Raw genomic sequence first — 13443 nt, 5'->3', positions numbered from 1 at the left:
AGCTGACGTTAATGGTAAAATGTTTGGAACTAGGATAACACTGAGCACTTTTAAAGAGACCCTCCCTAAATATACTCTTTAGAGAGGGGTCTTCATAACACTCTTGGAAATCTTTCATTTCTCCAAAAATTATTTCTCATGAGCCAAGTCAACAGCAAAAGATTAGTTGTTTGGTGTTGCAAGCATAGGCTCTGGAAGAGTATGTCCTTTTGCACATAAAGCAAAATTTCAAGCTATTCATGATCAGTCTAAGAGCTGTTCAATGCGTCCCTGACAGTTTACATAAATTACCACTGCTGTGTCCTCTTCAAAGGTACATACTATCCATGTGGCTTGTTCTTGAACTCCAAAAGGGATATCTATATCTTTCAGTTTCAAGATATTTGTGTGCAGTTCTTGCTCTGCTACAGTCCCAAACAGTTGCAGTTTTTAATTCAAATGCACTCTAACTCACAAGGGGAGTCCCTGCTCAGTTTGAACACTGGATTCGTCTTCATAGTGACAGACCTTCAGAATATTATTCCTGCGTAGCTACCAGTTGAAACATTTTCCCACAGAACTGGGCAATAATCAGTCATTAGTTGAAGTTCTCCCTTTGACTCAGACAGGTATCAGAGGTTTTACTCTATGACAGTCTCCTCTGCAAAGGCTAAGTTCTTAGGGACCCAAGCAAGGTATATATTTAACAATCAAAAACTACACACTGCTATAAAGAAATGTTTCCTACTGTAAGAGTGATGTATGGTGGGTAAGTTTAGGAATCTTCACATTACGTCTGCTCCATCACCAAATTTATTCGTGGACTCACTTATATCATCAAGTATTTGGGTCCAAAAAACCCCTGAGTTGATTACTATTCCAGTGAGTGTCAAATCATGTGTTGTTGATATAGAACCAGAGCTGGAATGACAAGGAGCATCTGAATGTGTTTGGCTGTTGTCCTTTACCTCTGCAGGTAACCTCAGAAACACAGCAACCAAAAATAAATGAAGGGGCAATATTGTGGTCAGTCACAAATTAATAAAAATAAAAATAAATAATCCCATACAGCACTGTAAACATAGCCAACACTCCTCCCCCACAGGGGGTCCACCTGTGACGCCTAAAAAACCAATCCTGAAAGACAGTTGTAAGTATCTGAAGCCAATAGAATTGCTAGTATTTCAGCTGAACAAAGAGACTTGCCTCACAGAAGAGAGTGAGTTTGTCATCTGGAAGAAGTCCATTGGCCTCATCCAAGAGAAAGTCTCTTCTAATGAACTTCTTGAATCCCCAGTCCTTGCCCTGTACAAATCGATATGCTCGCTGGCTCTCTGAAAGACAGATATGTTGATTCAAACAACTGCTGGCGCTGTTAGCATGAACAAACATAGAACACAAGTAAGTGACCCAAACAGATAAGAGCTACACATACCCATTGCTTTTGTTTCTTCTCCTTTAGCATTGAGGATGGAGAATTTGAACTTTGCACGAACTTCACTCTTTGGACAGCTAACCAATAATAGGTAAAGGGACAGGTAATCTTTACTTTCTTCATCCAAGCCCTTAGGGTTCACACGCAAACACCTGTAGAAATAGACATCTGCATGAGATGTTCGGAACAGTTTTCTGGCAAAACCTTCACAGCTTTCAATGGAAGAGTATTATAAAGTTTACACAATAAAGTGTACAGCAAATAAGTTCTGCTACACTGATCATTGACTACGGTAAACAAAACAAGAACACTGTGTGATATTTCTTCTAATTTACAAATCCTGTATCGGCACTTAGATAGATTCATATTTCTGGACCTATCTATAAGACAATCAATTCAAAATCATGAAAGAGCTACATACTTATTAACGGTCTCCATTAGCAAAGTATAAAGACCATAAACTACAGAGACAGATCCTGATGTCTATGTTGTATGCACCCAAACACTGTGCCAAGGCAACACTCTCTTTTTCCTGAGTGTATGTTGTGTGTGCCCAAAGGAACCGGGACCTCTCTGCAGTTTAGATAAGCTTGATGTTTCCCAGTCTGCTAAGGGCATTAACGTATCTCTCCGGTCTGTATATGCTGGGTGATGAGTATCTTCTGCTATGTTTCTTACCATTTCAGTTTATCATTGGCTCCTGATGAAAAGGTTGAACTTTTGATGACCTCACCCATTTCCTCCCGGCAGAAGCTGAAATTGTTTATGGTCCACATGTATGAAAACTTTACCACCTTAATCTGAAGATTCAAAACAAGGAAGCAATTCAGGTTCATGCTTATGCACAATGAACAGGTATAGGAGAAGAACTGAAATAACCACATCATTATATTACTAATCCAAGGACATCATTAAGATCTGCCCACACCCATGACTGCACTGCATAGCAACCTACGGTGGATTCTGCCAAGGCACTTGACTTCCTCTTGTGTATGTGAAAAGTAACCCAAGGGAAGCAAAAACTAATCTAATTCTATAATAGCTGCATGTCCAAAATGGACCATCACAACTTTTTCAGTCTACCTCAGGAAGTTCCATAAAAGTGAGACAGGAAAGAAGGAAGGAGACAGAGACACATTAGTCTCCCTCTGACTTGACTCAGCCCATGCTGCTTCCATTCACAGGCAGATCCACAAGAAAAAACAGTGAGTTTAGAGATGAAGCAGTCTAAATATTTGTATCTAAAATCGGATGTAGTCCTAGCTGCATTGGTTTAGTTAGTTGGTAATTAGACTTTCACCTCTGAAAACCTGGGCTCTAAATTTGCTTAGATCACCAAGCTTCTTTTTGTATGGTGTAATCTTAGTAAACTGACCATCTGAGCACACTGTGAATTTACCTGAGTGTAGCACCAGCTTTCTGCTACAGGTCCACTCGACATTTCTGCCGGAGGAGGAGGACTCGGCACCCTTGACATCGCCAGTTTGAAGATTAAACAGGATTTCACAATTCAGTGAAAGAAATAGCTAGACTGTCTTCACTCTACCTGGCCCCCCAAAAGAAGAAAAGGGCAATTCCATTAGAACTTGCCGATCCATTAGAACTTGCCGGACATTTGTATAAACAAAACAAGAAGTCACACTCACCCCCTCCTTTCAACATCTTTAGACAGAAGCATGGTTAGGGTGTCTACGTAGCATCCAAGGTGTCAGTGCAGCTTGAGTAGACATATCAGCACTATTAAAAATAGCAGCGTAGATGCAGTGGCATGAGCTTCAGCGTGGACTAGCAATGGAAGTACATACCCAGGGTCCTTGGCGTGCTTGTATAGCTCACGTTGAAGCCCATGCTAGCATATTTACACTGCTATTTTTAGCAGTATAGATACGGAAAAAGCTGGCACAGGTATGTCTACCCAAGCTGCAATTAAACCTCTGACTGAAGTGTAGACATACGCTTAGAGAGAGAAATCTGAGACAAAGACCATATTCACTCGTGCTTTCAATATATGAACTCTTGATAGGAACAAAACCAGAATATGGACCCTACTCCTAGACTAGGGCACGGCACTCCCTGCTTGACCTGGATTTACTGTTGTTCATATGGACTAGATGACCTCCTGAGGTCTCTTCAAACCCTAATATTCTATGATTCTCCTAGACTATCAGTTAAGGTCCCTGACATTTACTCCTCATTTTTCTTCTGGCACAGTCCCAAACTGATACACGGCTGTGTGAGAAATGGTGTTCCTGATCTGAGTAGAACATACAGAAGTTAGTACATAGTCCAAACTTATTCCAATTGTGGGGTTTGGCTTTATTGGTGGTTGAAGCACCAACATCACAAAAAACTTCAGCCTAAGCTTTCTCTCAAAGCTTTGCTTAGAGGGACACCCTCCCCCCCACCTTTATATGCTGGTGAAGTTCACAACTCACAACCACCATGATGGGTCAGCAGAATTTACTCAGCTGCTGTACAGGGTTATGAAAAAACCCAGAATTGTTCTGTAAATGAACAACCCACTTGTTTTGCATCCCCTAGGTTTTAATTAGGATTTTCTCTTTTTTTGTGTGGTGGGGAGGGGACCCAGTTGGTAGGATTCATTTAAAAAAAAAAAAAATGCACCAGAACTTTACTTCATAAACATTTGCATTAACACATGTATTTCATTTTTTTATTTTTAATACTAGAAACAATAGGATCTAGCTTTCATTCACAGATTGAAATTATTCTGAAAAGTTGAGAGAGAAGTGGTAATGACATATGGGTGGTTCTTATGCTTATTAAAAACAATGAGAAAGTTGTACAACTAACAAGAAATTTAGAGAAAAGGGATGGAGGTACTAGTGATTGGAGAAGGGGCATGGCCAGTTTGTGGACTCAACTGTTACTGAATGTTCACAAGAGAGGAGTGGGAAATGTTACAAGAACTTGCTTTGCAAGGATCGATAAGCTTCCAGAAGGTGGTCAGGGCACTTGAAACCACAGTTCTGTTTAAAGCTGGCTTTATTTTTCAGTTTTCGTATGGCTGAATTCACTACGCGGTTGTTTCTCATTCTAATTGCAGTAAACATGGAAGCTGCTGGTCAACAGAGTGAACAGAAGATTAGCGTTTAGTAATCACTAAACAGTATATGAATGTATCTGACTTAACATCTCTGAAATTGAAGGAAGCGGTAAAACAAAAACAATTGATTATATAGTGGACGGTGCTTAATAATAATCCTATTATTAACAACTGATTAAGAACAACATTGTGCTGGGAACCAATCCCTTCCCATTGACTCTAATGTTAATGGGACTTAAGTCACATGCCTGTCGCCAGTATCCAACTGACAACTTTTTGATGTGCCTTCCCTGGCTGCAGCCCTACAAACCTGCCTGAGGCTGCAGGCCGGGCAGCAGTAGGAAGGGGGACTGAAGCCCAGATGCTGGGACCTTCTGTGGGGAGCAGATGCTGGGGATCCAGAGGGCTACACAGTACCTCTCTGTGCTGCATCCTGCTCTTGCAATTGGGCCTTGGGTTAGGCAAATCCCAGCAATTCCTTCCTGGGTATCTGGCTGATGAATCTTGCCCATATGCTCAGGGTTTAGCTGATCACCATATTTGGGGTTGGGAAGGAATTTTCCTCCAGGGCAGATTGGAAGAGGCCCTGGAGGTTTTTTGCCTTCCTCTGCAGCATGGGGCATGGGTCACTTGCTGGAGGATTCTCTGCTCCTTGAAGTCTTTAAGCCACGATTTGAGGACTTCAATAGCTCAGACATAGGTGAGGTTTTTCGTAGGAGTGGGTGGGTGAGATTCTGTGGCCTGCGTTGTGCAGGAGGTCAGACTAGATGATCATAATGGTCCCTTCTGACCTTAATATCTATGAATCTATGTGCCCTCCTTGACTGCAGCCCCACAGACCTCACTGCTGCCCTGCTCACAGCCTCCCCTTCCAGCTGCAGGTAAGTCTGCAGGGCTGCAGCCAGGGAAAGCACACCCTAGCGCTTCCTTCACTAGCTGCAGCCATGCAAATCTATCTTCATCTTACTGGAAACCTTTAGATAGATCATCAGCTTTTTTGCTGGGAACCAACAGGTTGCTAATAAGTGGATTCTACTGTAGTCAAAAAAAAATTCTTGCAATGTAAAATGTAAACATTGTCAAGTGTTAAATAACAAGCTTAAAAAGGGACTCTTGCTCACTTTAAGAAGTGCAGGAAGTCAGCTTATTCAAGATCAAATGCGCCATAACAAAATTGTTTACTAAAGCAGAAGAACAAAATATGGATATGTTTGATGAGCCTCAAGTGAGACACATTGACTATCACTGCTGTAATCAAAGACAACCAACATAATAATTTACGTCCCTGTTCCAGGCTTCCAGCAGCTCTTCAACATTAGTTTCATTCAGTAGCAGCGTCTGCCATATATGACACCCAAAATATGACAAAAATCAGTCTGATTATATCATTAAAAAACCCAACCACAACCCCGAAAGGCTCCGTCGATACCTCCCAGGAGCCCCAGGCGATCTTGAGCAACAATGAGGAGGACATTGTTGACGAGGAAGAGGAGGAGGATAAGAACGTGAGGCAGGCAAGCAGAGGATCCATTCTCCCAGACAGCCAGGAATTGTTTTTAAACCTGGAGCCCATCCCTTCATAGAACCAGTTGGCAGCGGAGCATGATGCTGGGGAAGGCAGCTCTGGTGAGTAAACATTTCCAATCAAACTGTAGGGGTTACATGTTATTATTTTTTAATATTAATCTGAACAAAAAAGTAGGTGTAGTGGATGGCCCGGGAATCCTCCATGGAGATCTCTAGGAAGCTTTCATGGAGGTACTCTGCAATCCTTTGCAGAAGGTCTCTGGGAAGGGCTGCCTTACTTTGTCCACCACAGTAGGACACTTTCCGGCACCACTCCAGTATTACATCTGCTGGCATCATTGCAGCACACAGCATTTCAGCATAAGGACCAGGTCTGTACCCAGACACTTGCAGCATCTGCTCCCTTGCTGTGTCTGTTACCCCCAGGAGAGTGATATCGCACAGGGTCACCTAGGGGAAACAGGGAAAGTTTTCAATGCTGGCCCTTAAACCGCAAACAATTCAACAAGTAATCTGCCCCGTTTGGTGAAATCTGGGTCACACAACCACACCTTCCCAAACGTGCCATGATTGTGGTTGGAAGGGATCACTGTGTAGTGCAGCATTGAAAAAAAAGGGGAGGGGGGGGAGTAGCAGTAATGTCTCTCCAGCTGATGATTCTCCTTTTAGCAAAACCCACTGTTATCTCCCCCTTTAGCTACTTCCTCACTTGTACTAATGCTATTTTCTTCATCTTAAATAATAATTACCCATGTGTTACTATATGAATGCTTTATGGAAGTCAAGATAGATTAAGTCTACCACATTTTCCTTGTCTAAGAAATCAGTTATCAAAAAATCAGTTTAGTCTGATGTGACCCAACTTTGGTAAACCCATATTGCATTTTATCTCATTTACATCCATGTCTTTCTTCATTCTTTCTTTCAAAATTTGTCCTAAAGACTTGCATACTATTGACTTCCCCAATGTCTCAGAAGATGTATACTGTGTGCTCTCACATCTTAATTAAAGGGTTACTGGGATTGAGTCTTTATTAAGGATATCTCCAAAATGTTGGTCAGTCACTGAAATTAAACATGTTAACAACCAAAAATAATTTTTGAATAGTGTAGCTAAACAGCCCTTCCTTACTCAATTGCTCAACTTTCACGTGACTCTGGTAATGGCACCACTGATCTCCAGTCACCATAGAGTTTGAGGACAGATAAAACCTTAAATTCCAATGTAACAACAACAAGAAACAAGAAACACCCTGTCCATTCTTTTCTGAAAAAGCAGCAACCTCTCATGCCTTCTTTATACAGAATAAAAGGGGTGGGGGGGGTGGGGAGGCGCAGGGCAGGGAGAGTTCCAAATTTTTCCCTCCCACTTTTAAGCACTCCTCTAGAGTGTGTTTGCAACCCAAGTTCTGTAGCATTCTTCTAATGTATGAGAAATGGGAAATGAAACTAACAGACCAGTCTAATTTCATAATACAATCAGAAGAAAGGGAAAAAGGTAAACAGAGCAACATAAAAAAGGTGATTAGAATTAGATTTTTAAAATCGCTTCAGTTTCAAGAGCTTAAGATGCTATTAAATAACACAGCTAAGTAATTTAAAAAAAAGTAATTTAAGACTTCATCCTCTCGCTTTTTTCATGTTCAGGCCAGAAGTTGATGAAACAAGCATGCTTCACTAGACTGAAACAAACACTTTGCCTTCAGTGAGGAGAAGTTGACTACAATCACACTAATTAATTTCACTTGTATTGGACACCATTGGTAAAGTGCTTCTACAGAGACTGACAGTACTTTAATTCCTTAGTAGCCTCTGTCAGAAGTTGCATGCAGGAAATTTTTTTAAAAGGGTAGGTTTCCTCCTAACTCAGTGTGAGAAATACTGTAAGTTAACAATCATTATAAAAAATGCACTACAGGCTCAAGGCATGCTGAGACAAGACCAACACACTTCTGAAACAGTAAGAGAAAAAAGAATCAGTTTAGTTTTCCTTTTAAACAGAGATCATAACTTTGTGGAATGCAGCAGATACTGATATTAAATATTGACACCAAGAACATCTACACATCCCTCTCCAAATCAGTATTTCACATTTCAGTGCTAAGCATCAAACTTCAATCCAGAACGATCCATTTTACTGCCTCTAGATAGCTCCCCCTCTCTACAAAGGGACTTCAGAAGCAGTTTATAGTATTCTGTATATACCTTCACAGCACAACTGCGGAAGCCACAGTGTAAAGATATTAACTTGTAGGTTAACAGAAATCTCCACACAAGTATCTCTAAAGAATGCTTTCCAGTGACATTACAAGGCCATGGTGCTGCTAGCCTTGTAGGACATTAAGAAAATCATCATCTAAGATGATGCCAACATGAAAAGGAACATGTCAGCATGAATCCCAACTACAGTGGAGAGGACAGAAATGAGGCCCTAGAGGTCAAAAAATTATTTTCAACTCTGTTACACTAAATATGGAGAGTGCTTTTGACAGATCTGCACTGTGGAGAAAAGCATTGGTTACAGTAATTTTTTATCTACAGATTTTATTGCTTTCTTAAAGAAGAAAACAGTGTGGATACAACATGATAAAATTGTATGTGAGAGTATCATGCAGAATACATCTAGATATATATATTATGAATATATTAGTTACACTGGTTAGATACAAGGAAAAGTGTTTTCTTAAAGTTAAAAGGAATGGAGAGTTTGGGTGGTGAACTGATTTATTTGCCCTCTTAGTTTGCAAACAGGTCACATTAACCTCTAGATACTATAGTAAGTGGTCCTAAATTTTCAAAAGTGGCGAGTGATTTTAGGTGCCCAACACTTTCCGAAAAATCAGATTCCTTTAAAAGTGACTTAAATTGGACACCCAGAAATTTAGGCACCTAAATATCACTAGTCATTTTGAAAAACGTAGGCTGCAGACCAGAGAGCTAGTTTAAAATGAAATGTGTCATAAAGCTACGTAAACATCAATGTGCATTTTTTGGGAAAGGGGTTGGTAAGTTTCTCCATAATTAAACACAGAAGGCAGGTACAGGGGGAACAGCTCTTTTACAAGTAGCAGGCTACTGAATCTCTGATAGTCATAAGGCATCTAAGTTTGAAACATTGTTTATTTGCCTGTTGTATTGAGTATTATTCAGTGCAAGGCCTTCCAGATTAAAAAAGAGGTTTAGTGGGTTATAGATCTGATTTGGCTTTTCATGTGATAAAAAAAACTGAATGGCTAGTAAAGTCCACCAGAAATGGTAGAGGTCCCCTCTAAGGTTATACAGTTTCCACAGAAATACTTTTTAAAGCTCTTCTGCTCAAGTTCATTTTTGTTCCACAGTCTCCAGGTAATGAACACCAAAAGCAGAATTACATTTTGAAGCATCAGCCATTTGAGGGGCAAAGATATAAGACACCACCACCACCAAGAACGTATATAGCTATCTTCCATCTGTGTATCTCAAAATGATTCCTAAAATGAATTTAATCAGTTTCATCTCCACTTCACCAATAGGGAAAGGATCAGCAACTTGCTCAAAAACATAAGCAATTCTGTGGCTGAGCTAGTAATAAAACTCAGGAATCCTTACTCCCAATCCCCTTCTCAAAGTATAGACTACACCTTCTCTCTTTGAGAGGAGTAAGTTCCACCTTGGTCATTCTCTATGCTACCAGATTTTGCTATTACACACGCTATTTGTACACTCCTATTACAGAAAACTGTTTATCTTTTATCAGATCTAGTAGCCTTTATACGAGAGAGAGAGCACGAAACTAAACATCAAACACATGAACCTAAATATAGGTGAAATAGCCCTACATACCAAGCTGCTAATTTTACACGATATAATTTCCCCCCATAAAGCTTAGACAAGCAGGGTAATAAAGTTATGACAAGATGCTAATAGAGTGCAGATGTGGTCACCCCATCTCAAAAAAGATCTATTGGAATTGGGAAAGGTTCAGAAAAGGGCAACAAAAATGATTAGGGGTATGGAACAGCTTTCATATGAGGAGAGATTGAGAAGATTGGGACTTCGCAGCTTGGCAAAGAGACGACTAAGGGGGGCGGATATGATTGAGGTCTATAAAATCATGACTGGTTTGGAAAAAGTAAATAAGGAAGTGTTATTTACTCCTTCTCATAACACAAGAACCAGGGGTCACCAAATTAAATTAATAGGCAGCAGGTTTAAAAACAAACAAAAGGAAGTATTTCTTCTCAACACACAGTCGACCTGTGGAACTCATTGCCAGAGGATGTTGTGAAGGCCAAGACCATAACAGGGTTCAAAAAAGAACTACATAAATTCATGGAGGATAGGTCCATCAATGGCTATTAGCCAGAATGGGCAGGGATGGTGTCCCTAGCCTCTGTTTGCCAGAAGCTGGGAAGGGGCGACAGGGGATGGATCACTTGATGACTATGTGTTTTGTTCATTCCCTCTGGGGCACCTGGCATTGGCCACTGTCGGAAGATGGTACTGCATTAGATGGACCTTTGGTCTGACCCAGTATGGCCATTCTTGTGTTCTTATGAGTTGTAACAAATGGCCTACTAGATCAGTGGTTCTCATACTTCTGTATTGATGACCCCCTTCACACAGCAAGCCTCTGAGTATGACCCCCCACCTTATAAATTAAAAACACATTTTTAAATATTTAACACTATTCTGAATGCTGGAGGTGAAGCGAGGTTTGGGGGTGGGGGCTGACAGCTCACGACCCGCCACGTAATAACCTCATGACCCCCTGAGAGGTCACGACCCCATCTTGAGAACCCTTCTACTAGACTGCAATACTTTTAAAACGGCTCAGTGGGGGAGAAGGATCTAGATTTCTCTTTACTTCAGAAACAGTTTTAGTCTGGTATTTGTAAATATGAATCTTTCTAAAGACACTCTGCATGCCAATTAAATGGTTTAAAGACAGCCAGTTTCCCAGGGTCAGTGCACTTCACCCCTAGCTCAACCCACCATACCCATACTTATCGACTCTGTAGCAAACCATAAAGAAAAAAAAAAAACACAAAAACAGGTACAATCTCCACAAAATTGAGTAACAGATGTTAAAAAGGTAAGAAAATCTTGCCACTGTTCTTGCTTACAAAACACACAAAGATACCCAAACATGTCCTTAAGTCTACCTATTTCAGATGGTGGAACAAGCTCTTTAAATTCAATGGTAAACAGTTTTCTGACATAGCCAGATATAAAACTAGTTTTTAAAAGAGCTATAACTACATGTTATAAATATACTTAGTATACAAAATCTTTAAACATTTAGAACATTCATTGCGCTTATTTCTATACAAATACTCACCAATATGTAACACTATTGCTTAGTAACAATGCTGGTGTCTCTTGCGCTGTGAATACACCATGAAGCCTGGATCAGCTTCTGCTTACACAGAAATTTTAGGAAGACACTTCATAAACAGTTTGGACATCAAATCTTTCCCTGGCAGGCAAGAGAGGGGATAGACAAGGAGGGCGCACAAACAAATGGCAAGTCGTAGGAGTTAGCAGCAGAATGCTCATGCTGCCTTAGAGACCCCTGTGAGCTGCCTGTTTACAATCTGTCAGTATCCTTCTTTCTTGGATATAGAAGGACAACAAGCAACACTTGCCTCTGCAGTTTAGTAGAGTACAATCAGTGCAACGGTTAAGATACAGAATAGATCTCACTTTGTACACAACTGCTTTTAGATGCAAAAACTTTCACAGGCAATTGTAAACTGATCTCTTTCAAAGCATGAAGAAGTGTTCCCTTGCCATCCTGACCTATTGATCATCTCCTGACCCAGTGGCTGTGTCTAGAAACCCCAGCAGCTCATACCCATTTACTGAGGAGCATGCAGAAAAACTAACTTTGTGAACAGTGGAAGTTTGAACTGGGGGAGAGGACAAAACCCAAACAAAATGAATCAATCATTCCAGAAAAGGCTGCCAAACGTCTCTAAGGGGTTGTTTTTCAAGTAACAGTTTCTGTTTGTATTTCTTTAGACATCAATTATCACTGATAATCACTTCTATGGCACTATACGTTTACAAGGTGTTTACAAACAGTTAGATTTCCCAGCCCAGAGAAGATTCCAATCCAATCCCCTCCATATATTATATATAATGTTTTTATATAAAAAAACAATGACCCAAAAGGGAGGATATGGACAGTTACTATTAACTGAAGGATTTATAAAAAATGGATTTAATTAGAGGGGGAATGCTTGGTGGACAGGAAGAGGAAGGATGTTCCAAGAATGACAATGTGAAGAGGAAGGAATGGGAGAAAACAGGAGCAACAGGACAAGAGGATTGGAAGAAGTAGGAGCAAATGAAAAGACACATAATTGTGAGCAAGATTATGCACAGACTTGAAAATAAGGAGGAGGAGCTTGAACTTGGTGCCATAAAAAAACAAGAAGCCAAGGAATAGACTGAAAGTGGGATGCAATATTATCTAATGAGAGAAGGAACTTTCAGAATTAAATGTAGCTCTTAAACATTGCTGAAACAATGTCAGCTTTTCCCCACTTGGAGTGCACACAGAAGAAAGCAACCGTGGATTAAGCAGCAAAGCTTTCATACGGTCTTTGCTAATGACTGTTCAAGTGACACTGCTGCCGCCGATGATTATTACAACCTCTCCTACCAGACAGGAAGGCTAATCCTGCTGCAAAGAAAAGGCAGATTTGAATAAATAGTTTGTAGTAAGCCTCTAGCTGTGTAATTTTTAGAGTTCATGACATGTAAACATTTGTAACGGTGGTATGCAGAGAAAATTGTGGGAAGTGAGCATTTTGAATTAATAAAATGGATAGTTTTTCACCTTAAAGCACTTGCCACATTAGACAGACTATTCCTTCTAATATAAAGCTACGTCTCAGAAAGGTGAAAACATCCTTTAACAACCAAAGACTTTTCCTTCTGGAAAACTGAAATACAGTAATGCGCAAAATTCTATGAATTAAACATGCCAATTATGGAGAAATAAGGGAACTGGGATGTGCAGAAATTTAACTCTTTCCATGTCAGCTAGGGTTCCTCCTTTTCTAAGGTAGAGGGAGGGATCCATTTATGTCAAACAGGAGCTGGATAATCCAGTTTAATTTTTTTTTTTTTTTTTTGCACTTCAGCCTCCTTTGCATTCTGTAACAATCAAACACTGAAGACCTTACAGATCTCTTCTTCTTAACTAAGTACCAAGGAAGAATTATTGGGAATCAAAAGGCAAACAGATACAGAGTTTGCATCCAATGTGTTCCAGTACTGGCAACTCTTGTGATTTTTTCCACCAGTGTTGGGATTCTGTCTGGAGCTAGAGTCCACTTCATCACTACGTGAGCAACTCTGGCCCTAACATGAATCTGAGCCCAGCCTGGGAGGGGGAAAAACATCCTCCGATTGGCTGCCTTCCTCAACTTCTCACCCGCTGGAA

The 13443-nt window shown here is 40.4% G+C and overlaps 1 protein-coding gene across 19 annotated transcripts in view; it reads right to left on the bottom strand.

Moving 5' to 3' along the window:
- The window catches only part of LOC102935383 (speckle type BTB/POZ protein), a 40600-nt gene that overhangs the window by 12777 nt on the left and 14380 nt on the right, over window positions 1-13443 (bottom strand). For 7 of the 19 annotated variants that reach the window (XM_007061908.4, XM_043537030.1, XM_043537032.1 and 4 more), the window contains 4 exons: window positions 2814-2960; window positions 2093-2214; window positions 1415-1566; window positions 1186-1313 (listed from right to left, as the gene is read on the bottom strand). In XM_007061908.4, the coding sequence (XP_007061970.1) occupies window positions 1186-1313; window positions 1415-1566; window positions 2093-2214; window positions 2814-2891 (480 nt within the window). In that variant the 5' untranslated portion in view covers window positions 2892-2960. Of the gene's footprint in view, window positions 1-1185; window positions 1314-1414; window positions 1567-2092; window positions 2215-2813; window positions 2961-4299; window positions 6459-13443 lie in introns of all 19 variants that reach the window. The other 12 variants (XM_037887163.2, XM_043537031.1, XM_037887168.2 and 9 more) reach the window with 5 other exon arrangements.

The sequence above is a fragment of the Chelonia mydas genome, chromosome 27 (assembly GCF_015237465.2).
Source record: "Chelonia mydas isolate rCheMyd1 chromosome 27, rCheMyd1.pri.v2, whole genome shotgun sequence".
In the NCBI taxonomy this organism is placed as follows: Eukaryota; Metazoa; Chordata; order Testudines; family Cheloniidae; genus Chelonia; species Chelonia mydas.
Note: the sequence above shows the minus strand (reverse complement) of the source record. Positions and strands in the feature narration are given on the sequence as shown.